This window comes from Danio aesculapii, chromosome 17 (genome assembly GCF_903798145.1).
Source record: "Danio aesculapii chromosome 17, fDanAes4.1, whole genome shotgun sequence".
NCBI lineage: Eukaryota > Metazoa > Chordata > Actinopteri > Cypriniformes > Danionidae > Danio > Danio aesculapii.
The window spans coordinates 25,841,781-25,869,591 of NC_079451.1; the positions used below are offsets into that span (position 1 = coordinate 25,841,781).

The window sequence follows — 27,811 nt, forward strand, 5'->3', positions numbered from 1 at the left end:
GGGTAAGCTAAAATGCCCGTAGTGCATGTGTGTGAATGAGTGTTTCCCAGTGATGGGTTGCAGCTGGAAAGGCATCTGCTGTGTAAAACATGTGCTGGATAAGTTGGCAGTTTGTTCCGCTGTGACAAGCCCTGATTAATAAGGAGATTAAGCCAAAAAGAAAAAGAATGCATTACAATAACTGAGCTACATTAAATGCTTTAAATGTATACGCTATAAAAACTTGCAGGTAATGGCATCATTTTATTAGATTGCTGGGATGCTGATTTTGTAAATAAGGTCGGAGATGTCATAATGAGTCCTTTACAGTGTAGAAATGACCTTGAGTTAAGTAGTTTTCAGCTCTAACAAACTAGAGACATTTCACACCAATACACCATGCTTAGTATCGATGTCTGCAAGACATTAAAATGTCAACTACTCCCTGCACAAACCAGTCCAATAACTTCAGAATGCATTGCTTCATGTGCAATTTCAGTAATTATACACAAAGCAGAAGCAATGAATTCCTCCCTTTTGCAGCACCACATTTACAGATGCCACATGCTTTACTTTAGCGCTTTGAGTTTAGAAAAGTGCATTACAAATCAAATCTACTACTATTATTATTATTACTATTATTATTAAAGAAATTCTAAATTCTCAGACTCTAAAATAGCATATCAAGCCAATGAATCAGTAATTTAAATGTTTGACATAGTGGTCATAGTTTTGCTATTTGAAATGATGCCCCTTTGTGAAAGACAACTCTTATTTTCCACTTGAGACCAACACAACAAAGCGTGCAGAAAGGGAAACAGTAGTTATTTACCAAATGTATTTATTTCTGCAACAACACGTTCTTGTCCTGCTCCCCCCTCTGAGAGCACACACACATACACACACATCCTTGCAAACTCCATTTAAATACATGACGTGAGAGCCAGCATTACCTCACTGTTTGCTGCACATGCTTTAATAAAATGATACACATATTTACAGAATCCACAAATTTCGCCTCACCCCTTCCCCCAGCGAAGACAAAATATTCGTCCAAACTTGTAGTTCCCCACTCCAGAAGAAAAACAAAAATAACACTTAAGGGTGGATTTGAAAAATTACCCACAATTAAAAAGAAATTCAGCTGAGAAAAAAAAACAAACAGACTAAAGAGGGAAACAGATGGAAACAGAGAAAGAGCGATGGATCTTTTGGCCAGTACAACACAGCAGTGCGTGGAGTTTAATAACAGCGCAGATATGGCAGTAACACTGAAATAGCTCATAAAGTCTATGTACAAGATCACGATAATGGCGTCCGAGCCTCTCAAGTCCAATTCGCTCACAGACGTGAACACGCCTCATCGTACGAACTTTAAGGAAATGAAGGGAAAAGATGCCTTGGCTTCTGAAAAACCTCCTACGATTAGATAACGGGAAAGGGCAGAGCAGGACACGGTTCATCTTTGCGTTTTCTCAGTCTCAGACCTGTCTCTTTCTACATCTCTCGACTATTCTGTAGTAGAATTAAACAGAAATAAGGCACAATAACTACACTGACTGTTTCGTTAATGGGGAAGGGAGAGTTCCGTTGACTGATGAGCCGATCCAATTAAACGTGTGTGCTGATCTTCCCTTTGCATCCCGACCAGCCGTTCAGATTTATACAATTCCAATAAAACAAGAGGTTTATGGCGACGATGCTAATGGATAGCCTCCCATCCCTAATGCTTTACAATCACATTGTGACAAAGAAACACTAGAATCTAGTGGTGCGCACAATAGAAAAACTGCTAAGAGCACCCACCTACCCCAAACCCCCCTTAACCTTTGGATTGACTGCCTTTTGGATTGCTTACCATTTCCATTCGAGGCTGACTTTGACTTAAAACGACAGTCGATGAATCTGCATGAGCTTCTAATGCTTGAGAAGTGTTTGAGACGTGACAAATTTAAACAAAAAATGGAAATAAAAAAATAAGAGACCCCAGGTTTAACCTGTTGTGGACTGAACTCCAGGCATCTGCCCCGCTCTATGTACGCTCACGAACAGTGAAGTCCCCAAAGAAAATGAAGTGAATATAAAACGTAGGTGTAATTCAGTGTCTCCTCCTTTTAATCATCTCTTCACATTGTCAATCCAAGCCTGAACACTCGCATGTGCGATCAAGACGCTCAGTTCTGTTGGACTGTAGGGTAAGTCACGTAGGGTTTAGGGTTTAGTAGTGTTTGATGGCGTTTATGGCCTAAATCAAGGACAAAAGGAGCTGGACTGAGGTGTCAAGAACAGACATGAAGAGTAACTCTGAAAAGGCTATTGGTCTGTTTTGGCAGAACGGCTGGGGGCTTTTAGACAGACGTGTTGATCTCCGCTGTGATGGAGCAGTAGTGGGACAGTTTCTGAGGGGTTTTCTTGCTGGGGTTTAACGATTCTGAATGGTGGCCTTCTCAGTCCTGGGCTTCAGCTGCTGTGATGATTCAGCAGATCATTCATGTTTTTGATGGTCCTTCATGTCCTCCTCATCTGTGTACTCAGATGGTTCATCTCCTGGCTTCAATAAACGGCCAACATAGTCATATTTCTCTGAGAAAGACAGACAGAGAGAGAGAGAGAGAGAGAGAGAGAGAGATTATGGATATTTTAAGCATACTTAATTCTATTCTAAATATCTACAAGCCTTTTTTACTCCCCCCCACTGGCAGATAGTTCAGCTTGTTTTAAGAAAAAAAAAATCCAAATGTTTACTTACCATAAAAACTAAATATTTTTAACTTTATCAAAGAATTTGAGATATTTCGACTAGAAATGACAAAGCAAATGTATTTTTTGTGATGCACCTGAATACTGTTAGTTAATGGAGCTAGTCAAACTATCTTTTTGAAACTGTATTCATACTGCAATATTTATTGCAAACAAATAAAATATCAAAATATAAGATTTTTCCAATATCATGCAGTCCTAGTAGTAATGGACCAAGTTAGCATGGACCTGTCGGTACTGTTAGTAATAACATTTAACTACAAAGAGCACTTTTCCCTATTAGTATTGCTGTTATTAACTAAAACTACAAAAGAATTTAATAAAACAACATTAAAATGACTAAAATTAAACACAAAAGTTAATTAAACTAACATGATAATAGCTATATTTATCCAATATTACAGTTACATGCTGTATTAGGGCTGCATGATTCTGGCTAAAATGAGAATCACTTTTTTTGGCTTAAAAATCAAGATCACGATTTTCTTAAGATTCTGTAGATGCAAAATAAAGATTAATACGAGTCAGTTTTTATTATTGTAATTTCTCAAACATGGTAAAACAACAATAACAATATTAGGCCTGTGTGTAGGTCTACTATTGGTTAAAATGCTAAATTGTGTTTAGACATTGAACAGTGGACTGGAAAAGACTTTAAATTTGTCCTGGTTGTTAATTCACAGTAAAGTGAGGACATCAGAAAACAACTATTCATAATTGTGAAGTTGAATTATGTTTGAGACATATGCTTGCAATCGGTCATTGACAACATTATTATTACATATAATAACATTACATGACCTTTTTCATTACAGTCTATGATTTATGCCTATTGTTACACAGCATATGCTAAATATTTTATCACCACAGACAATTTTTGCTGCATAAATCTGTAAACTTCATGTCTGATTTCCACCACAGGTAGTGACAAACCTCAAGCATCTTATCACACACTCCCTCATCTCACACAGCAGAACAAACAGATAAGAGGATACACTACATCTAAATCAGCTGAGAGTAAATCTCATCAAAAACAGCTACAGAACGGCAGCAACAAACAAACAAACAAACAAACAAACAAACATTCTCCAACAGATATTCAACAATACTACCATAAACAATTATTATAGAACTCTAGTCAAATCAATTAACACCTATGAACAACACTTAGGAGCTAATAAAGTCTTTCATATATTGTTGGATATTTGGTGCAACTGCTTACCCATGAACTGCATCTCCCATTCTCGAACACTTTCCATCTGTACAGCGTTCAGGTCTGAAAGGTCATCATACTCGTCCCGCAACGCGTCCTTCTCCAGGCAGAATGTTGCCAAACCCCGAGAAGCATCACGTCCCGCAAAGATCCCGTAGGGGCCCTCTGAAATGACAAACACACAGAGTATAAAGGTCAGCAAGACAAATTTAAGAACTTCAACACACAACTTCTAAATACAAGCAGAACTGAGTGCAGTATTGTTAGGGCTTACCCACCCTATGGTGTGATCTGATCATAGCATAATTCTTAAGATAGGTTATTCTTCCAGACCACATTTTTCTCTGTAAAAAAACATGGGTAGTAGGGCTTATTTACTTAGTTTATTTTTTGCACTGGATTTGTACAGTACATATGCTCATATATTACAAATGAGAGATTTTTGAATAAAGGGTGCATCTATCATTTATGATTATTTATTGAACATCAACGTTGAACAACTGAAATTAAAACATGCACTGTTATATTTTAATGAATCCATTACTTGTAGTGCAAACATGCGATATGGAGTTACATTTTTTAAATGGTGCGCTGGTATGCGACCACGTGAAAGCTGTGCCAGACCATACCCATGCACTCGATGCAGAAGTATAAATCAGCCTTGACAGAGCGGGGTCAAGCGATTCTACACGCAGTAGGAAAAGTAATTGAAACAAATTGACCTGGAAAAATGATTGATTATAGATTCTGAATGTCGATTTCGTTTACTTTTCGATTTATCGCCCAACACTAATGGGTAGCAGAACTTCAAAACCCACAACATTAAAAGCAGGGCCAGCTAGAACCTGTAGAAATGTTTTGCTATTTCTGCCAAGGATATTATATGAAAAATAAATAAATTCAGACCATTTCTACAAAATGTAGCATAGAAAAACAAACCGTTTATTTAAGCTTTACAATGCAAATCTAATCACTTGATTAGTAAACAAACCTACAGCAGGTCTCTTATATAATACACCCACTCAGACAGAAGAGATTATTTTACAAATTGTATTGTACATAAATTTGAAAAACATTTGCATATTCAACATTACGGAAATGTATATGGAGACTGAATGAAGAATATTTAAGCACATTTACATAAGTAAATAAGACCGAACTTCCGGCTTAAAAATCTGCAGATTTCTGTGGGGGCAGATTCCATGCCTAGTTAAGAGTTTAACTTCCTTGAACTTGACAGCCACATTTTTTTGAATGCATAACAGAACAGATAAGATGAGTTTGACGCACTTGTGTGATGCATTTTTTTGCAAAGTTATTAAAAAGACAAATTTGTGTTGCAACTTTTGACCACCTTATGTTTGGTGCACTTTGAGTAAAACCTCATTTAAAGTCTGAGTAAACCAAAAGCTCCTATCTACTTCGGTATGTTGACATGTCCAACTGAAGCAAAATATTAGGATTTTATCAATACTAGGGTATAAGGTTTTATTTTAGCGCTCCTAATTCTCACTTGTTCTAAACTAACAGTTGGGTTGAAGTGGTTATTTGGGTTGAAGATATTTTGTACATGCCTTCTTCAGAGACTGAATGGCAATTTGATGCAATACTTTCTTGGCCTGGTAAAAGAACCCAGGTGAACCGCAAGAGAAGATCCCAGACAAGCTGTCGTCTCAAAACATCCAAACAGCTGGGACGAATGGAGCCAGAGAAATGAAAGTAAACACAGAGCTTCTACAAAACAGCTGTGGCACCTCATTGAATAAGGAAATGAGCTAGAGATGCTGTGACAATACATAGCACCATACCAACAACAATCACCTCCAGCTGCACAGATTGTTGAGGACACGCCTCTACTACCAAACCAGAGCCATAATGAAGGAGCACGACAGACTGATGAACTTCAGTCACCTAAACAAGATGATGTGATAGAGCACACAACACTAGCAACATGGACAGTTTTACTTAGTGACTGCAGGAAGAGGAAATAGTATCCATGATTCATAAATAATACGACTAACAAAGTGTTTCAGATCAGGCCTGACAATGACTAGGCTGCTGTGGTATGTGCCATTTCTTTCTTGACAGTTTTAGTCAGTGTTTATTTAAAACAGAAGGCGACAGAAGAGAGAAAGAAAAAAAGCCTCTGTGGATTTTTCGGTTCATCATCTGATCATCACCATGTGTAAAAGCAAATTAGCTCATGCACACATACACACACTCTCCTTTAAGTGGTTGAGCAACAGTAGTCTTAAAAGAAACAAGCTGGTCCAGCCAAACATTGACCAAAAAGAGCAGTCTGACCTATGGGCCAGTGATAAGATACCACGTCTGCCTACAAAGTACAAACCTTTGTCATGGTCTCATCAGATTATAAACCAATGCTGCAATAGGACTGCAACAACAACATCTTGATAAAATTGACAGCAAACTTGATTACTGAATAAGTGGATCTATGAAGCGGAAAACATCACGAAGACACGTCATGTTGATGGTGTGTGAATAATGCATTTCTTTGGACTAAACACACGATACATTAAGCAAAGGACACATTTAGAGAAGTGTAAACTGTCCTAAACATGAGAATGTTTAATCTTAAATGCTTCAAACTAACTAGCCTACACTCAGTCAAAAGTAGACATTAGCCATTTTTAAAAAAGTCAATACATGAGTTTATTGGATTGTGTTTTTTATTTAATGCCATGTCAGCTTTATTGGGCATCTTCATGGCAAAATATTACAAATATAATAAAGCCACTAATAAAACGTTCAAACATAAAACATTAGTCTAATGTAACAACTTCTATTGCGTTACACGTTTAATAGTAACATAGGATAAAAATATTTTTCTGGCCAACCTTTGCTAAATTCTTTAGCGGAGTTCACATGAGAGTTTAATACTGGATCTTTTATTTGTGTAATGTTGCTGTCATCAAAACAAATGTTTTAACCTAAATTGAACAAGTACATAGCTTTGAACGTCTTTACAAGCAACCATGTCAGATGATGCATCCCATGGCCATATTCCAGGATGACAGTGCTCAAATTGTGAAAAGGGTTCAGGGAGCACAAGGATTCACTGTCACACATGATTTGGTCACCACAAAAATCCTTAAGCCCACTAAAAAGTATTGGGATGTGCTGGCATACTGGTGATTTAGGCCTCCAACTGTCAATACAAGATCTCTGTCAAATATTAATGCAACTCTTCATGGGAACTTAAAAGAAAGTTGTGATTTATTTTTTCAACAATGCCAAAATGCCATGTTTAGTAAAATATTGCATGCTCATTTTTTGGTCAGCAGCTTGTTCTCTCAGCTGCTTGATAAATATGTGTGCTGTATTTACAGTTTACAGTGTTTGAGATGCGTTTTCCTTTCAACTTAAACAGTTAAACTCTTGTCTGTAATTTTACGCAAGATTGCACAGGCTAGTTCATTAAACTTCACTGAACGAGTGTCGGCACACCAAACAGACCAATCGCTATAAAAAGGAGGCAAGCTTTAAATTATGTATGTAACTGCATTTTTAGAAGAGCAATAAAAGCATATGGTATGAAGTTAATAGCTGTCAGTGTAATCATATATATTCATTCATTTTCCTTCGGCTTAGTCTCTAATTTATCAGAGGTCGTCACAACAGAATGTACCACCAAATATTCCATCATGTTGTACACAGCGAATGCCCTTCCAGCTGGAACCCAGTAGTGGGAAACACCCATACACACATTCACAGACTACGACCAATTTTAATCTATTCAATTCACTTAATGGGCATGGACTATGGGGGAAACCAGCTACTCGAACTAGTGATCTTCTTACTGTGAGGCAATGAGCTAACCACTGATCCACTGTCATCGGCGTAATAATAGATCATATAATATAACAATGTTGAGATGAGTTCCTCAGATGCTAATTTGGTTATAACTTGACAAACAAGCAGGACATTTTAGATTCTATACTGCAATGGTAATATTAACCCATTCTGTATTTGTTATCATATGCTTTAAATTGCAGGACAACATACATGTAAAGGACAACATTCAACAGAATCTGGAGACATGAGCCGGTATAAGATTTTATAACCTTGGAAAAAACATCACTGTTTCACAATATCACAGTATTGTGATTACTGCTTTAAAATGTTCTTTTTTTATTGCCTGAATAAAAAAAACAAACTTTTTCCCCATTGAAATATATTTTATTTTAACATTTTAAATATTTTAAAACCGTAAACATGTCAGGCTAAATAACTCCAATAAATCACTGACTTCTGCGATCGTCATTAGTTTCAAAAACACTATTTTCTTAAAAACTTTAGGCATCTTTGGATACCTTTCTTTAGATATAAAGTAAGCCATTGTTCAGGTATACAGCAGGCTTAGATGTTGGTTTATAAGCAATTTGTTTTTCAGATGTTTCCTGAATCATGGGCTGACCAGTGGCTTTTGATCTGGGGGGTGCTTTTCTGCAAGATATACTATTGCCCTAAAAATAAACTCAATAAAAAAAGATAATAAATATATATATCTGTTGCAAAAATAAATTATGAATACCTTAGGAACAGTTTAGCAGAACATTTTAACAGTTTTAAAACCTTGACTTTTCAAAACCGTGGTAAACCTTAAAACTGGTTATTGTCCCATACCTAATCTGGAGTAAAGTTTATATTTGTAGAAATCAACTTAAGACTTTTATATAAAATATTTGCATTAACAATGAATATCATTTGTGCTTTTGTCATTATTTGATGAAATAATTATTCTGATCCAGTTATTAAAATAATAGTAAATGTATAAATAAAAGTTCCTTTAAAAAGTCTTCAAGCAAACAGTACTGTAAAAGAAGCTTGATAAACAAGTTTCTGACAAGATCAAGATCTGACCTGTTATTAATAAATGATAAAAACAATCTTTAATTGGCACCGTATGCAGCAACAGGTAAACAAAAGTGACCTAATATTGTGTGTGGTGAAATGCTGCAAGATGCCACTTGGGACTACAGGTGTCCAAGTGAATGACGCACTGGTCAGAGTCTGATCTACTGCTGACACCACACCTTGAGCTCCCCCATAAATGCCACAGATGGTCAGATAACATATCTCATATATAAATATAGCAGAGGAAGATGTGAGGCCCAATCACAGACACTAGTTTGAACTGTGAATCAAAACATGTTAAATGCAATCAAAGTCAATGATAATCCACAAACACCAATTATATTTGAACTCTCAACTTCGTTACAGAGTTAGATTTCCAAATATCAACTCCAGACAGACAAAAGACTGCTGTTGTGGCTTTGAGAACACATTTTCAAATATTCAATGCAGCAAACAGCTGTTTTGCACAGCAGCTGAATGCCTGTAAAGCGTCCAGGAGAAAGAAACAAGCGTTTCCCCTGCAGGGAAGAGAGGAAGGAATGAGGCTCAGTGCTTGATTTCTTAACCAAGGCCACTGCTAAACTTAGCCGACCTAATATCCATCATAGCAAATCAAGCTGGCATCTTTACGAGTTCAAAATAAGCCTATAGATTATTGTTTGATACAGGTCTATCCGAGCAGTGCATACCTGTTGGGTGTGACAGCATATGGCTCTCACCCCATTCTTCCACGTCAGACATGGCTCTCGCTCAAAAATGCACTGACATGACCGGTTGATGTCTGGGAAAGAGTTCATAAATGCAATAACTGAGCAGCAGAAAGGTGACCGCAGTTATGAAGAATAAAAGTGGCCTGCCAAGAGGCTGGCAAACTCCAATTAGACATCAGACCACCCTGTGCATCATCACAGCAGGGGTCTCTGGGTAAAAAAAAAAAAAGGAAAAGATTTACAGTGACCAGTGTTTACCAGTATGAGCTCTCCTCTGACCAGAGCATTGACAAGTATAAGCTGGTTGTTTATCCCATGGCAAGCTGTTGTTCTTAAAACTAACTAGCATCTACTTTGTAGTTATATTCTAGCCAAGGCAATCCAACTGTACTTGTTACTCTGATTTTTTTAAAACAAGTAATCTGAATACAGAGCAATTACTAAATAACATTAACAACATGTACTTACTACAGGCTTAGTGACTTGTAATTAGGAATAATTTACTATTATTACTATAGTACATGCAACAAAGACATTAAAATAAAGAGTCACCAGTGAATTAACTGAATATTTCATTTATGACTACTCACTATGGTAATACTTACTCATCTATTGTCTAGTGTGAATATATATATATATATATATATATATATATATATATATATATATATATATATAACTATATTGTCTAAGTACTCACTAATACTTATCCAATAGATACAAGCCACTTCTGTTGAAACTAATAGTAACTTCAGTTGCAACACTTGACTTTTCCATTGATACTAATGAAATATTCACTTCAGACTTAAATGAACTGCAACTGTTGCTTGTATCTAATCTATGTTTAGACGACAATGATTACACATTATTTCATGTTGTCGTTACAGTGTATTTAGTGTAATACAGATTAAAAGGCCTCAGTATAAATAGGTTAACGTTAGTTGCTTTTAATTGTGCGTAACACAAGTACTGCTAACGTTACTACTATAGTTAGTACGCTACGTGTAACAAGGACACTGGTTACTACATCATTTGTTTTAGTACAAGGTACTACTCATTCTTGTTTATTAGTTACTAGTAGCTAGTAACAGTTATGTATTCCAGCGTAACTAGACTTTGTTGACTGGATGCTAGTACCTTCTCCACAGCTGAAGTTAAATTACCCCGCTCAGTGTGGGTGTGAGCCTGAGCCCTGCGCGCTCCTTACCGCGTCCGTAAAACTTTTTGCCGCTGGTCACGTCGAAGACCTTGGTGTTGACTGCCATGAGGATGCGCGGGTTCTGCACGCCGTCGTACTCGCGCAGCTGCTGCAGGGTGAAGTCGCGTCTCCTCATCTTGGGCAGCGGCGAGGCCTCACTGCCCCGGCCCGCGTCCGCGCCCGCCCTCCTCCACCAGCGCGCGTAAAGCACGTAACACGCGGCCAGCACGAGCACGAGAACGCTGAGATTGAGCAGCATGCCGCCTAAACCGAGACCGGCCCCCGGATCCAACTCCTCTGTTGTCCCCTGCTCGCCGCTGGTGTCCGCCACTGCACTCCTACCGTCCCCATCGTCCGCCATACTGCAACGATAGCGCCTTCCCACCGCGCGCGCCCGCCCAGCTGGCACGCAAGTGCTCGTCTGATTGGCTGCCTGTCACCGGAACAGCGTGTTGTCTGTCGGCATTTGTAGTTTTCTGCCAGCGCGGAGCCTACGAGACCACCGAGCCTATGCGACCAAACAAAGGCTTTTGAAAACGAAAAGGCGCTAACCGTTATGATTTATGTTCATCACTAGCTAACCGCGATAAAACAACAGTGTGCTGAAAAAATGTTTTTTTTTAAATTAACATACAACTTCAAAGCATATTTCAACTACAAAAGGCACACATATTTTAAAAATTGTGAATTATAAACAAAACAGATTTAATTGCCCTAATGATTATAGGGTAGTGTTTGATGTTTAAGATAACAGTGTATACCACGTCAGACCTTTATCTACACTACTTACAATTTACAGGCGTTGTTATAGTAAAGTCAACGCATCCTTCAACTTGTTGTTTATACATGCTGTATTCTTTACAATGTATAAAACTGTTTATAGTGTACACTAAAATTATTGTTTACAGTGCTTGTGTATCCGTCTTTAAGAGGATTCCATTCCCCACACACAAAAAAGAATAATATTCTGGGAATTTTAAGAGGGCCTCCAAACCTGGAACATGTTTAAAATGTCAAGATATTTATTTAAAAAAATAAATAAACACACACACACGCACACACACAATTATAACAATAGTAGTAAATACACGTTTCAGGTTATGTTGGACTGGAAATATGTTGTTCTTTGTGAGTGCAATTTAGAATCAATATCCTTTACTTTTGTTTTCAATAACTGTAGAAGTCACTGAAATCCACACAGGAAAAACAATACATCTTATTTTGGGTTTTTATAAACAGATTTTAATATATTTTATGATTTTTTTACATTTTACAATTTATGATGAAAGAAAAATTAAACCGACATGCATACCAACACACAAGCGCACACAAAACAAAAATATCACAATAAAATGAAAATCAATGAAAATGAATTGATTCAAATTAGAGAGCTGCATCTAATATTTTTATGTACAGTTTTTTCAAAAGTAAATATGATACAATCGGGACATCATTTCAGTGTCTGATTTATGATCACAAGGGAGCAAAAACACTGATTTAATATCATCAGCCAACCTGCGAAATAAAAATAGAATGAAAGTATTGGATGGGCCTACACGTTTGCAGTCATCTGCACTCTCCCTCTCTCTCTCAGTAAAATCAATAATAAAAAAAAGATTATAATCAATTAAGCTGTCAAAAGAGAGTAAAACAATAAATTATCTCAAGCTCAACTCCAATAGGATTCAAAATTTAAAAGGAAGAATAATTCCTCTTGAAAAAGATAACATTTCTTAGAAACTTCAAGTACACAGATGTTTTCCAATTTAAGTCAAAATTAAAATAATAAAAATAAGAAGGTTGAAGATGTTGTCTCTTCATCACCTAAACAGGAGACCTTTGTGAGCACCACTTCCGCATTGTGAACGGCACAACATTGGTTTAAAAGCAGGAACATCATGATGATGATGGTGATGATGTTAACACTTTTTACAATCCCTCGACTTTGGCCTGATATCTACGCACTTCTCTGATATTCAGCTCAGACACTCAGCTAATCATAAAAGCATAAAGAACTTAGTATTCCACCACTGTCATATTTCCTACACAAGCTAAAAGAGCAACAACAACAACAAAAAATGCAATAAGCTATATAGTGTGTTATCTGGTGCAACCTCAGTTCAAGTTAGATTTTTTTTATTCGTTTGTTTGTTTTTTTAATGAGCTGCTTATAATAAACGTACTAAATATGAATGCTCTGCAGGACAGGCACAAATTAAAAACACTTAAAAACCAAGAAATGATTCATTATGCTGATAGAGATGTAAAATATAGATCTTTTTGTTGGTTTTGAAATGTAAGGCTTTTGAAAAAAAAAAAGTAAAACGATTTTTAAAAGGAGATAAAACTGCATTCGATGGAGGAACGCATCTTCTGTAAACTTTACAGCAAAACGAGCTCGCCATGCGTACTTGATTCTGAATGCTAACTACTAAATGCAGAAAAGACGAAAGAAAAGACGACGTTTTATGGAAGTCAACCTAGCGTTTTGTACAACACAAAGACACTTCTGGTTTACTCTTTGCTTTGTGAATGCAACGGACTGACAGTTGGTCTTTGCTTTAACGGTTTTGACTGGCTCACTTCCGAGGTTTTGGGTGTAAAAGGTAAGCCTGCACCAGCATTCAAAAATCATTCACGGCTCGAGAGTATCGCATTCAAATACTGTATATAGTGTGGTAAGGGCTTCATTTCTTTGGCTGTTGGGCTTCTTTGTTTTTGCTCGTTGCTGCCTCCGCTTTGCGAGCATCTGATGAGGTATTCTTCTTCACATTCTCTTTGGGTGGGACTTTTGCAGGCTGCTCATAGGCAGAGCTGCTCTTGGCGGTCAGAGGTGCTGGTTTCTGGTAGGCTGAGGCTGCCTTGCCTGCTGGCTGATTGGTGGACTTGATTGCCGCTGAGGCACCGGCCTGGTCAGGGGCTGTTTTTGTGGTCGTCTGATTGTCTGAGGAGGTCTTGGTGATTTGGGTCTGTTTTGATGACGAAGTCGAGTTGTGCCGTCTACGTTTCACCTCATCTCCAGCAGAGGAGTGTGCTTTCCTCCTCATCCCTTCCTCTGCCATTGGTGGCTACGAGTAAGGATATAATATTTTATTTAGATTATAATTAACTAACAATGTTATTCAGAAAGAATTTTTAATTTATGTGGACTCCCTTTCCGAAAGATCTCATTCACACATAAAGCTGACTTTTATACTCACTTCTACTCTGAAATCATCGATGCTCTTGAATTTGCTGAGGTACTCCTTGAGTTTGGGATCAATGTCCTGATTCTTCACCTTTGAGTACTTCAGGAAAGCCCAGAATTTCTCCAGTCCATATAGTTGACCTACAAATGATATGAAAAACAAACATCAGATGGGCCCATTTAGATAATTATATGAAGCATCTAAAGCATAGGTCTCAAACTCAGTTCCAGGAGGGTCGCAGCTCTGCACAGTTTTGCTCCAACCCTAATCAAACACAGCTGATCCAAATAATCAAGGTGTTCAAGACTACTAGAGACTATTAAGCAGGTGTGAGTTGGAGGTGGTTGGAGCTAAAATCTGCAGAGCTATGGTCCTCCAGGAATTGAGTTTGAGACCATTCATCTAAAGGCATGGTGATGGAAGAAAATGCAAGATGGAGGAAAAATAATATTTAATATTATATAAATTGATTAGCATTTACTGTTGTGCTTCCATAAAATGCTTACAGTCAATTGTTTTGCAGTCTCAGCACAACTACACTGTAAAAGTATCCATTACGTTGTCTATTGCTAGTGATTTATTGGTGTTTTTCATTTATTTACGTTTTGAATTGCATTTTGGGACCTTGATCTGCTCTCAAAAATTTTTACCATATAAATCTATGGTAAGTTTTTTTATATATGAAAGTCACTCCACTCTTATTGCCATTGTCTGGGCTGGTCGTGCACATTAGGGTACAAAAATCAGGTATGTACTACCAGTACATCTTCTGTTATTTTAGAAATGTGTACATTTATATACTTATTTATAGAACTTCTAATACAATATATTGTGTCAAACTACTGAACATGTCAATAATAGCTACTTTAAACTGTAGAGTTGAATTTTCTAAAAATACTTTTGCAAGTTTCTTGATTGATTATTTTTTTCTAAACTCCTTAACAATTTAAAAATATTCAATAATAAAAGGCTTGTCTAAATAACTTAAATAATACAACTTTAAATTAAAGTTAAACCAAACTAAAACATTTTGCTTTAACCAAAAATATACATTTTAAGGATGTTAAAAAATGTATTTTATTTCTGTTTAAATGACTTCTTAAAGGGATAGAACACCCAATACAGAAATTTCTGTTATCATTTACCGTTATCATTTTTTCTGCCATACCATAGCTGCAGCAAGCACAATGAAACTACACAGCGTGACCGGCACATGCTCCATGTGCAAGCAATGGAGCTCCTTAATTATTATGCAAGAATTAGAGTTTAGTTCTTAGCCATACTGACCTAGAAAAGAGCAACTTATGTCAGACACAATGTATCTGCTGAAGGGTCAAGTAAAACAACTATTCATTCTAAGGGAGTTGTAAAATGAGCCTACTTTTTTAAAAAAGTGGAGTGTTCCCTTAAAACCAAATTCTAAATTCATTAGCAAAAGCACTGAAATACATGTTTCCTCCTACCTTACATTTCCATCAAAAATATTTCACAAATGAACAAAAAGAAAATTAAAAGTTTTGCAAGGGAGTGCAATTCACCTAATACTTTCCCGGGAATTGTATGACAGACATAAAAAGCACTGGAATATTTTAATATCACCATGTCCCTTCTATGTACTTTCAGTTTTTATTTTTTTATTTTTAAATGATCAAGATCAATTATCAAGTTTCAGTGGCTGACAATTCATATAAAACACAAAAACAGAACTACAGACTGTACCATCATTCAGAGATGGTGGTTCACTAATAAATGCTAAGTTAGAAACAACAGAGAACAAACAGAAAACACCAGACACTGATAGTGGGCAATATGTAGCAATGGTGCAACAAACATTTTTAAAAAAATTATTTTTAAGGGGTTTTTCACCTTTATTCGGAAAAGACAGTAGAGGTTGCAGACAGGAAAGTATTGGGAGCAGAGAGAGGGGAAGAGTCGGCAAAGGACCTCGAGCCGGGAATCAAACTCAGGGCGCCGTGAGCACCATGGTGCTAAATGTCGGTGCACTTAACCACTAGGCTATTGGCGCCAACTTTTTTCATATTTTTTAAATTGCTTTTGTCAAAAACAGATTCCTCATAAGTGTCTGACCTTTCTCATAATCATGAACGGTCTCCTCCTGGAAGTCCTTGAAGATGTCCGGTCTGAATCTCCTCTCGAGTCCATAACTGTAGAATCGGAATAAACACTCCAGTCCATACCTGTGACAAACATGGGAACATATATTAGGAAACTTCTCAGATAGCACAGCAGTTTGCATACGAAAACTTTATACTTCCTTTACCTGTGTATTCATTTGTATGCTTAACAGCTAAACAGGTGTGTACAAAAATGATTTTGCATTTTTGGCTGTGTACCGTGTTCCCAGACAACTTACTTAAGGTACATTTTGTTGCCATCTCATTTAATATGAACAGTTTTCTGCAAACAAGTTGATGAAAACATTTCCTATTGAACTGTATGACCCTTATTGTTTATAAATCAGCTATTTCTCTGACGTTAACAGCTATATATATATATATATATACATATATATACATATATATACATATATATATACACATATATATACATATATATACATATATATATACACATATATATACATATATATATACATACATACATACATATATATACACATATATATATATACACATACACATATATATATATATATATATATATATATATATATATATATATATATATATACATATATATATACACATATACATACATATATATACATATACATATATATACATATATATATATATATATATATATATATATATATATACTAAACAGGATTTGCTAAAGAATTCAGGATTTTCTATTGCAATATACAATCATACACAAGACTTTGTGACTTTAAAAAGTTACCCATCTCAGATAGGAACCAGATAATGTTCAAACTTGGCAGCCACATGGATGTGTTTTTTATTGCATGTCTAATGTGAACACTCTCTCTCAAAAAATGCTATGACAACTCATTCATGGCTATAGTAAATGTGCGAGCAAACTTTATTTTAGGAATGTGATTTATACACCCTTTTGCCAGACTGGAGTGGATGTTTGAGAACGACTCAAATGAAACAGGCACAATTTGTCCAGACGTGATCTACAGATAAAACACAGAATTTAAGACTGTGACTCTGACCTATAGTTTTCCTTGGAATCCTCGACAGCAAACTGCCTGAACTCCTCGTACATCTTCCTGTTGAAGTTGTCTCTGAGAAAGAAGGACCAGAATCTGAAGAGGGTGTTCATCTCCTGAGACTGACCCACACCTAAACGCTTCCTCTCTGAAGAAACAAACATGAGATAGTTACGTAAAGTAGGTGTGTACAGATAGATAAATGGAAAGATGAATGGATGGTTTATGGATGGAAGAAATGCATGGTAAGATGGACAGATGGATAAAGGCATTACAACTTATCCTACCATTGAGGCATCGCCTGCGGTATTTGTGGTAAACTTGCTGGGTGAAGCCGTTTTCTCTCAAAAGCTCATGGGAAGGATGCCAGAACTTGGGCAAGGACTGTGGGGTGCAGCCGTAACTGCCGGAGAGTGCCGGGGCTCCTTCAGATGGAGATGCATTAGAGCTGCTGTACGGAGAAAAACAGGAGTGAAAGTTAAACCGAGCCAGCTTTCACATTAATACCAACAAGAGTTAAAGAATAAAGCCACAAACCTGATGGAGGAAGTGCGAGGTCTGTGCTCCCGTGAGTCCATCACCCAGCCGACATGGCACTCCAGAGGAGGGTTTGAACTGTGGCGGGTTTTCCTCTTTCTGGGGGTCTAAAAAGAGTCAGAATAATGTTTTTAAAGCATGAAGTCCTAAAAAAGTTAGAACACTAACTAGTGAATCCCATGGTTTTCTGTATCAAAATATATTTAAAAATGATCTGGTCCTTGGCAGGTCTTAAAAATTGTAAAATTAAAATCTCAGATGAACACCATCACCACATGAAATTTTGCACTGTGTCATTATTTATTTAAGAAAATAAAGCCAAAAATCGAAAAGCCTTCAGTGTCAGACTTAAAGGGATGGTTCACACGAAAAGAGAGTTTTCCTTTTATTGCTTTTGATATTCTGGTTTCTATACTACTCTACGGAAGATATACTGAAGAATGCTGGAAAAAAAACAGCCACTGACTTAAAGAGTATTTTTTGTTCCTACTATGGATGTCAATAGCTCTATTTCCATCTGACTTTTTTCACGAGCATTTATATATGCACATAAAAAAAAAACAGTTGATGGAAAAGCCAAGATGTGCATCAATTTTGAAAATGCGCATTAAAACTTATGCGTATAACTAAGTAGGATAAACTTTTTATTCCATAAGAAAAGATGTACATAAACTACGATGGAAACACTTTTACTGAACAAATTCCAGTATGCGCATTAAAAAGTCATGTGATTTTGTTGTAAGGGATCATGTGATGATGAAAATGTGTGTGAATGAACAAACCAGCCGGCTAAGCACGTTGTAAAACATCTGAAATGTTGTTTTGGTCATTCTAAAACTCTTTCAGTATTAGTTGTATTATATTATTAATTACCTCCACAACTGTCAAGAGCATCTGCACACCTTCAAATGCCACCATGTGCTCATTGCATGTCTGCATTTGTCTTCTGAGGCACAAGCCATTTATTAAATGAAGAAAAGATTGACGCAGCTTCTCCTGCTGCATGCAAATTACGTTTTTACTTTTGATAATTGCCGCCAGTTAATCAGGAAGTGACGATTTGGTTCTCTTTGACTCACTGGATGGAAACACTGCTTTATTTGCATACATTTTTGCGCATAAATTGAATTCACATCTTCGGATGGAAACATAGCTTATGGCCACTTTCCCAGCTTTCTTGTTTAGAATAATAAATAAAAAATAAAAAAATAATAAAAAATAAGCCAATAAAAATTTAGAACGGTGAACTATATCTTTAATATGCCATATTTTTAATTGTCTATAGATGTACTATTTATCACTCTTTATTATTTATTAGTGGTGTAACGAATCACTAATCTCACGGTTCGGATCACATTATGGTTTTTTAGTCACAGATTGGACCTTTTTGTCTGGCGTGGTTGATCGGACCTGATTGTTGACCCCTTTTGGTTAAATAATGTAATTGCTGCTTACAACTTTCAATTTTGAGAATATGAAGGTGATTTTAATATTTAACATAAACATCAGAGTTTTATCCAAACTATAAACTGTTACCCCAGTACTTCTGTGTTATTTGACTGTTTGTAACTTCATAACGAACTCAAAAGACTAAAGACAAAAGACCAAATCTCTATCTTGATTTTTGCATTTTTCAAACACAGATTTGATCATTTATAATTTATGTTGAGTGAGTGTTGAGATCCCGATCTAAACTGACTGTATTAATGCAGGCCAAACGAGTAGTGACAGAAAACACCTTTAATAACCTAAGAAACCCACCACATCCTGAATAACCTATCACAATTCTTCCGTCATCATTATACTTTACAGGAAAGCCTAAATTCTTTCATAGATGTGATTTGAATCACGCGTGAGGCCATCTCTCTGCCAACGGTAAACATTTAGGGTTAATATATTAAAAAAAGTATTAATCCATGGGTCACATGTGTTCCACTATTATTTATAACTCTGATAATCCCACAAATAATTTTGCTTAGTTCAAACATACCTTTCCATCAAGGTTGCCGCTGTCTTCTTTAATGACAGGGTAGAACCGTGGGGTTTTGGTGGGATCTTGTCTTCCTGGTGTACGAGGTGTACGTGGGGTTCTAGGCACACTGGAGGATTCTGGGACATCCGCAGGGAGAGAATGAGCCATGCTCGAATCATCTACAGAAAAAGCAGTGACAAAAAAATTCAACATTTAAAAATATTATTTAAAAAATTGCAAATGTAAACAAAACCAAGGAACATCCTAAATATTAAATAATCTTTTCCTGAGCATGTGTATGCATTCATTTTGTGACACTCCATTTGAATAAAGTACTCAATAAATAATTTTTTTAATAAATATTTGTAAAATATGTAAAACAAACAATTACATTAATTGTTTGCACATTAAAACAAAATCACAGAAAGATAGATGCAATGCTTCTCTAATAGAGAAATTAAACTTCCAATCACCTGTTTGACATGGTGGAGGTGGCGGGACCTCTTGGTTTGGGTCAATGGGAAGTTTAGGGGCCAGAGTTTCAAACTCATCTTGGCTGATCATGTTGAGCTTTTTAAAGTTTTCCATTTCCTAAAAAAATATTAACCAGATTGACACATTACACAGAACACAAAGTTAGAGCTAAAAGCATATAAACAACAAGCACACTCTTCATTTAAATACATTAGGGAGAAGACAAAGTGCCCTGAGAGACCTTAGCTGCGTCCCAAATCGCATACTTATGCACTATTCTACGCCAATTTGTAGTATAAATAGTGTAAGTAGTGAGTTCACACTGAAAACTCTAAAAATAATAAGTGCACTTTAATTACTCGGATGATGCACTCATTCAGCCGGTAAAATTAAGTGTGAAATGATGGGCACTTCACACACTCAACGACCGCAGGTTTGCTTAGGTAGCGGAAAGGGTGGAGCTATCTGTCGCACATGTTGGATAACTATTTATTTTGGATGGTGAAAGCAAAATTCTCCTATGAGAGTGATTATAGTGCCTCCCGATGGTGAATGCGGTTATACTCATGGCAGGTATTATTTGATAGTTTGATCATTTATTTCACTGATTTGGCAAGAGTCACACGTCATCAGGGAAACGGTTTGAATCTCCGCTGAGTAAAAAACCATTAGTGTTCCATTTGGGATGACACTACATACATGTACTATGCTGTTGAGTGCGTAAGTGCATAAGTACATAGTGCATAGTGTATCATTTGAGACGCAGCTTTAATGTTTCTATCTGTATGAACAATGAAGTCATCACTGCTCACTGTTTGACAGCAGGATGTGCACTTGATCAGCTTTACCAGCACTTATTACTCACAGCAGCTCACAAATGACATCTTTATTGTCCATCATAAAGGCTTCAGCTTACTTGGCTATTAAGAGTGAAGCTTTCAGGCCTTAAATCAGACATAATGCAGTCAATCAGGAGTTTTCCAAGAAAATCATTTACAATACCAGAAAGATATATGATATATGGACTTTTCTTGGTACAAATGACTCGCATTATGATTTTAAATTTGATGCCCCTGCTATATCAGTGACCTGATCACCCTTTACCCAAAATGTTAAATCTAAAAGGTCAAATGTCACTAGAATTCAAAGCATCATTATTTATTATCTATGCTTTTGTTGTGTGAGTGGGTTTTATCAAATATGTTACAAACAAAAATATATCTTGTGTTGAAAAGCAAACAATGTGTGGTGAATCCTATCATAATGGTAGTCAAAATTATTCTATAATCCAAATAATGAAAATTATTTACTGATTCGATCATAATGACAGTCACTTGCTTTGCATTTAAATGAATCAGTTATCTTGAATGACTCACTTTATAGAGTCAACGAATCAAACAGTGACTTGCTGCCACCTACTGGTGGTTTTAATGTCACATTTTTTTCCATAACAGGTCTAATCCAGCCATGGTCTCACCTCAAAGGACAAAAGAGTTTTTTGCACATTCCTATCAGAAACTAACTAATTTGAGGAAAGCCACATGTGCTCGTTTCTGTCGTTTTGTGCAGCTGTTTATCAGGTGTCTGTACTTTGAACTTCAGCCCACAGAGACCTTGGCACGGTTAACACAGGTGTTACGAGTCCCATGAGCGGAAAACAGACAAGTACCCTCAATAACACTGTACAGTAAAAACTCACTTCATATCCGACAAATTAAACAGTCACGTACACTCCGTGTTTGCAATTGAATTATATTACTACGATTAGGCACACACACGTCTTAATAAGAATTTTATTCTATGAGCTAATCGAGACCACAACTGCTCCTCTCTAACATTATAAGTCGTAAGCTTTTTAGGGAGCTTTCGTCGGATTGCCTGACTGTAAATGATACATTCTTGTTAGTATTTGTCATTACACTGAACAACAAATGATAACACTGTGAACTTATGGCTCAGACATCTCCAACAATTAAATCCAGACACTGTGATAAAACTGACACATATTAACCCATATCAAACCCTTAAAAGGTCTGCGATCACATGCTAAAGTCCTAGAGTGCTCAGGCTGGCTGAGAAATCAGTCAGAAGACAAAATGTGCTGTTTAATTTGAGATCTTAATCATATCTTTCAGCATATGTTTGTCCAGCACAGAACAATTCAAACATTTGCAGTGGAAAATTCCCATGTTACTGCTGAGTGTGGACATTTATCAGAAACCAGCAGCTGCCGAATGAACTCCACACTCAGCGCAATTTACTGTGGTGGTACTATTACACACTCACTTTCTCTTTAAAGGAAGCTTTTTTTTGTTTACACTAAAGAGTTCAAAAAGTTTGAGGTCATTACTTTTTTTTGAAGAAATCTATATTTTCATTCATGCTTTGAATTGAACAGTTTAAACGTGTCATTAGGTATTTTTAAGTTATAACAAAAATGTACTTAATATAAATGGTGGTCTTTTTTATTAACAATGTTAAACAATGCAAATGTTTTGAACATTTAAGATAGCACAAAGTGTTTCTCCACTAAATCAGCATATTAAAATCATTTCTGTAAGAGTTCAAATAATAAAGCTTTTCACTGGAGTGTAGATCAAATAAAAACAGCACAGGTAAGCATTATTCTTTACATCTGGCTTTAAGATGCGTTTTGCTTGACTTGTTTCAAAATTGTATTCTACCATCCAATTCACCAAGGAACACTCAACAAATGGGAGAGAGAATCCAAACTAGTTATCTCAGAGAAAGACTGCTTGAATATCTGCTCTGTACAGGCCACTTCTTCCAACCAGGAGAAGGATAGAGGACAGTGCTGGAGAAAATGTGGGGAACCTTAAACCGATTTCACATATTTTGGTGTTGCACAGCCATTCAATCATATTGGCAGGATTGGCATATTGGCAGTAATGCAAATAAATGGATTTTTTTTTGTGATGAAATGGACATTTCTTTTTACAACAATTTATCTGGGAAATATTGCAGCCAACCTAATGATAAAAGACAACTAGTAAGAACACTGTAACTCGAAAATGGCTACAACTCAAACTGCCTACAAAATCTGAATGATTGGATATTGTATCTAATGTTCAAAACATGGAGAGGATGACTTTCTTTAAAACTACAAATGGATAAATACCTGCAAAATTGGGAGAAATGGATTGTACACAGTTTACAGTGTAAACTGATCTTTATATGTATTTATTAATGTGAACTGTAAGGAAATATAACCAGCCATCTGTTCAATTAAGTTCCGATGTGCTATTGTATATATACAATTAATGTATACATTTTTATTTGTATTTTTTTCCTTTTTCTTCCTTAAAAAAATAAATATATAAAGTATAAAAACAAAATGTGTTTTGATTGGTCCAATTACAAATTGAGGACCTTAAACAAGGGTATCAGATCAGATTGCTTTCATAGTGCAAACACTCATGTGGTTGAATGAGCATGAAAAGCCACAAAAGACCACTCACTCAGGTGGTCTCTACATGTTGTGAGAGTGCACCAAATTAAGTTATACCAAAACATACAATCTTACATTTATACAAGTTCATTCATTTGCTTTGCGACTCTCATCATGAAGTTTTTAATTCAACAGAACTCACACACAAGTAACATAGATCATGATGAAATGTGCAAGGGTCTTAGCCAAATTGAGACACAAGAGATGCATCTGAACCCAAGAGCTCTTCAAAGCTATACACTTTCTAATATTCTGATTGAAAAGAAAAAAAATTATATGATAAAAATGTTATATGCAAATGTATATGTACATATGTATATACAGACATGTTATTCTACATACTGTGACCCTGGATCACTAAAATCATTGTCTTGTTTTATTTTTTAATTACGTTTATACATCTCATTGTATTCACAGGTTTAGATATTCATTGATGTATAGTAAGGTAGGTAGGGTTGGGTCGATAGACGACGCCATCGTTCATCGCTGATGGCTGATAGACATCACAATGCTGAGCCGGCCTCGCGATCCTCCGCCTTGCCCCGTTGCAAACCCGATCGTGAAAAATAAACTCTTAGGACCCGTTTACACTCGTAAGTCTTAGTTTTAAAATGGCGTTTTAGAACGAAAACGATCCATGTCCACACTGGCGTTTCATCTAGCTTTTCTGAAAAGCCTTCCTTCCACACTATACTGCTGAAAACACACATTATGAGACCACAAACACAGACACACACACACTTTGTCATGCGCTCGTCTGAAAACCCCAGAGTGCAGTGCACGTCGGACAGTTTATCAAGGATGATAAACTATCTCACCATAGTTGTTAAAGGTGATATTTAATTAATCTTGTCTCTATCTAACGACTCTTCGGTCTTTTGAATCTATCAGGTAATGTGTCACAGCATCAGTGCACTGCTTCAACCTTTCACTTTCACGATTGTACTTTCTAATTTTAGCGAACACCTCAGATACTGTTGGTTGGTTCCTCTTGGTTGTGCACCTTTTTTACCAACCAAGTTTGTCGACACCGTTATAACGACATAGATCACTCTGCCTGTTCATGTCAGAGTCCTGCGGAAAAAGTGACTGACACGTGGTACTTTGTGTAACCTATCCTTATTTATTTATGATTTGGTTATGGGTCAAACAAAGACCATGCAGGCCAGGCAGTTGAAACGGTAGGCTACAAATAATTAATTTGTTATGAATTAATTAATTAATTCACCGCCACCATTCATCGCAGTGTTTCACACAAGACATCGTACAATGCCAAATTGGTCGACATTGCCCAGCCAACCCTATAGGATGGGTCAAAATTTGGTTGACATAAATATGGAAAATATGGAATGTGAGGGTTAAAAAAAAAAATCTAAATAGTGAGAAAATCATCTTTACTGTCTAAATTAAGTGCTTAAAGCATGTTTCTAATCAAAAATTTGTTTTTATATATTTACAGTAGGAAATTAACAACAATCTTCAATGGAACATGTTCTTTGCCAAAAAGATACCCGTGCAACACAAGAGAGGTTTTGTGGTCAAGAGACACATTGTAAATATGTATTTACAAGTGCATATTTGTATTTATGGATTTTTTTTGCATTGTTCTAGCCCTTTACTATTCAAACTGCATGTTCTCTCCCTGTCTGCATTGCTTTACTTGTTCATTAAAAAAATGAAAGAAAAATAAATAAAACTGTTTATATTGCCATGGATTTTCTGCCATTTTAAGTAACACACTGAAACAGTAAGCAATCTCACCTTGGCATTGGCACACTCTGGCGGCCCTTCTTCTTTCGTCCAGAGATCCTGCTCATAGTAGAACAGTCCATCATTAATGGCTTTGGCGAGGTCGGCTGTAATTTTGGCACGAGACACATGGTTGCCCGTCCGATCACCACCAGGGTGTTTGCGAAGGTGAGGAGGCGTCTGAGTAACAATCAGGATCTTGTTCACATCACTGTCGTCAAGTTCGTCATCAGAATCGTCATCCGACCAATCAGTGAAAGTGTTCTTGCGAGGTGCAGCGAGCCGTTCCATTTCCTCATCAAATAGGAAGTCCAGCTCCTCCTGGTCGGCTTCAGGCTGAGGCTTTGGGGTGGACTGAACCAATTCTGTGCGTTCCTGAAGAAAACACCAAATTGAGTCTTATTTTCATTTAGTAAATGAAAAACAGCAGCAAGCAGATGAAATGCAGAAAATGGGAAAATACTCAACTGCAGATGGGAAGAACTCAAGACGGGGAATAGGAGGAGGTGAAGGAGGAGGAGAAGGAGGAGGAGGAGGAGGAGGAGAGGAAGGAGGGCTAGGAGGAAGAGGTGTTACTGAGGTCTGCATAGCCATAGGAGATGGAGAAATGGATAGACAGAGGAAATGAGGGATGAGGAAGAAACAAAAAAAGAGCAGCGTGAGCTAACAGTGTTAGAAAAACTAAAGCAGACTGGTGAGAGATAAAGCAACATGAAGAATTATAATGAGATAATGAAAAGACAACATTTTAAACATACAACAATTGTGTCAAATCTTCTACAGCTGTGATATGTTTTAAAATGAAGCAAAATAACAGAGATGCACACTATGCTGATACCATATCAATGTTACTATATATTTTATCATTAAGTTGGTTATTGTAACAATATTATATTGCTATACATCTGAAATAAATCGAATACAGCACTTCTAAAGAAAAAACACATTACACTTGCGTTCATGTTCAGTGAAAAGCAAGAACGAGTAACCAATCCATATAGAACAGTCCCTTCAAAAGAGACGTTGGAGTTCACTTTTACACTGTGTTATACTGGGCATGGTTCAGATAGCCTAGTGGAAGTACATCCTAAAACTGTAAAGGGTTTACATTAATTTATGTATAACTTATCTCTTTCTAAATAAACGAAACACTACATTTATATATATTTTTTCCTCCTTTTACAGAGATAGACTACTACATGTGTGTGATGCATCTCTATTGTTAATGCTGCTATTTGATATTAATTTTACATTTTAATTTAAAAGGAACTTTGCAAATAGGCTTATTTTATAACTCCACTAGAGTTAAACAGTTCAGGTTTATCATCAAAGACTCATGTAGTTTTGAATGGGGAAAAGTGTAACGGTCAATATGGCAAATGAATCCCCTCCAACTAATACAGGAGCCAACCATTGATCGTTATAGACTGACGTTTCTTCGAGGGGAGAAGCTTAGACCAGACTTTTACAACAGTTTGGTGGTCAATAAACGCACTGGAATCTCAGCAAATATTTGCTTCACAGACTGGAGAAATATATCCTCAAAGCTTGAAATCTTTATTTCTACATAAACCAAGTGCATTTGAAAACAAAAGATTTTTGGTTTTGTAATCTGTGTGAAACAAACATGTGGTAAAGTTCATCCTGTCAAACGCACATCACATGACAGCAACTACTCAAACGCCCACAAACTTGTAAACAAAGAGTTGTGTCCTTTCTGGAGGAGATTCACCATCGAGACCAAGCTGTTGATTACTGCAGAAGAGCAGCACGATTAGACGATCATTATTCAGATAACGATAATGTGTAAAATGGCCATAAATGAGGTTGATGTCAATTTAGAGTGCGCATGCGCATTAGCTTGGGCAAGCTGAAAATATGTCGGTTTTGTTTGATTCGGACATTTAGAAATGAAACTCATGAGACAGTTGTTGTTTAATTCTATTGATTATTCCAAATATATAATGTAATCGTAAGCTTGTCAAACAGTTTTGGAGAATTTGATGTTTCCCCATTCAGACAGAATGTCCGAGCACACTGCCCAAGAGGTGATTCAAAGATGGCTGCTGAGTGAAATGACTTCGCTTAAAGGGGAATTGTTCATCATCCAATCTCACTACAATGGATACACATATCATAATGATAAGGATGAAATGATATATTGTGTAACAATATTGTATGTACTCATTTCCAAAAACCTTTAGTATAATAAAATACATTACAGTTATATTTGATTATTTGATACTTTTGGTGTTTTAAACTAATTTCAAACTATGTTTTATTGTATCGTTTCTATAATTATGGTTTAATGTAAATTTGTCTTTGGTTGTGATGTCGGTTTTAGTATTTGTTTCTGTTGTGTTATTTTAATATAAATTAGTTTTTGTATTGGTTTTGATGATGATTTGATGTAAATTACTCATTTTATTTGTCAGACCCCGAGAAGAATAGCCACTACGTTGGCAGGGGCTAATGGGGATCTAAATAAACACATAACCCAGTCCACTGTAAATTTGTAATACCCAAA

At 36.4% G+C, this 27,811-nt stretch overlaps 2 protein-coding genes across 4 annotated transcripts in view; both read right to left on the minus strand.

The window, feature by feature from the left end:
* Window positions 1-803: 803 nt before the first annotated feature.
* On the minus strand, window positions 804-11,119 carry pgrmc2 (progesterone receptor membrane component 2). Its single transcript, XM_056477120.1, has 3 exons — window positions 10,748-11,119; window positions 3,962-4,117; window positions 804-2,562 (listed from the first exon to the last, which is right to left on the minus strand). Exons 1-3 carry the CDS (start codon window positions 11,097-11,099, stop codon window positions 2,465-2,467), a joined length of 606 nt encoding a protein of 201 aa, XP_056333095.1. The 5' UTR covers window positions 11,100-11,119; the 3' UTR covers window positions 804-2,464.
* An 839-nt stretch (window positions 11,120-11,958) lies between these two features.
* The window catches only part of larp1b (La ribonucleoprotein 1B), a 45,466-nt gene continuing 29,613 nt past the window's right edge, over window positions 11,959-27,811 (minus strand). The window contains exons 10-19 of one of the 3 annotated variants that reach the window (XM_056476464.1): window positions 25,753-25,866; window positions 25,297-25,659; window positions 20,066-20,183; window positions 19,611-19,771; window positions 17,621-17,727; window positions 17,371-17,534; window positions 17,087-17,231; window positions 16,015-16,124; window positions 13,939-14,066; window positions 11,959-13,806 (exon numbers count right to left, since the gene is read on the minus strand). In XM_056476464.1, coding sequence (XP_056332439.1) covers window positions 13,426-13,806; window positions 13,939-14,066; window positions 16,015-16,124; window positions 17,087-17,231; window positions 17,371-17,534; window positions 17,621-17,727; window positions 19,611-19,771; window positions 20,066-20,183; window positions 25,297-25,659; window positions 25,753-25,866 — 1,791 coding nt within the window. In that variant the 3' untranslated portion in view covers window positions 11,959-13,425. The remainder of the gene's footprint in view (window positions 13,807-13,938; window positions 14,067-16,014; window positions 16,125-17,086; window positions 17,232-17,370; window positions 17,535-17,620; window positions 17,728-19,610; window positions 19,772-20,065; window positions 20,184-25,296; window positions 25,660-25,752; window positions 25,867-27,811) is intronic. The other 2 variants (XM_056476463.1, XM_056476465.1) reach the window with 2 other exon arrangements.

Coding starts and splice junctions, on each gene's coding strand:
- pgrmc2 (XM_056477120.1), bottom strand. CDS start 11,099: ATGGCGGACGATGGGGACGGTAGGAGTGCAGTGGCGGACACCAGCGGC. Junction 4,118..10,747: donor CAAAAAGTTTTACGGACGCG/GTAAGGAGCGCG, acceptor TTGTCATTTCAG/AGGGCCCCTACGGGATCTTT. Junction 2,563..3,961: donor ATGGGAGATGCAGTTCATGG/GTAAGCAGTTGC, acceptor TGTCTTTCTCAG/AGAAATATGACTATGTTGGC.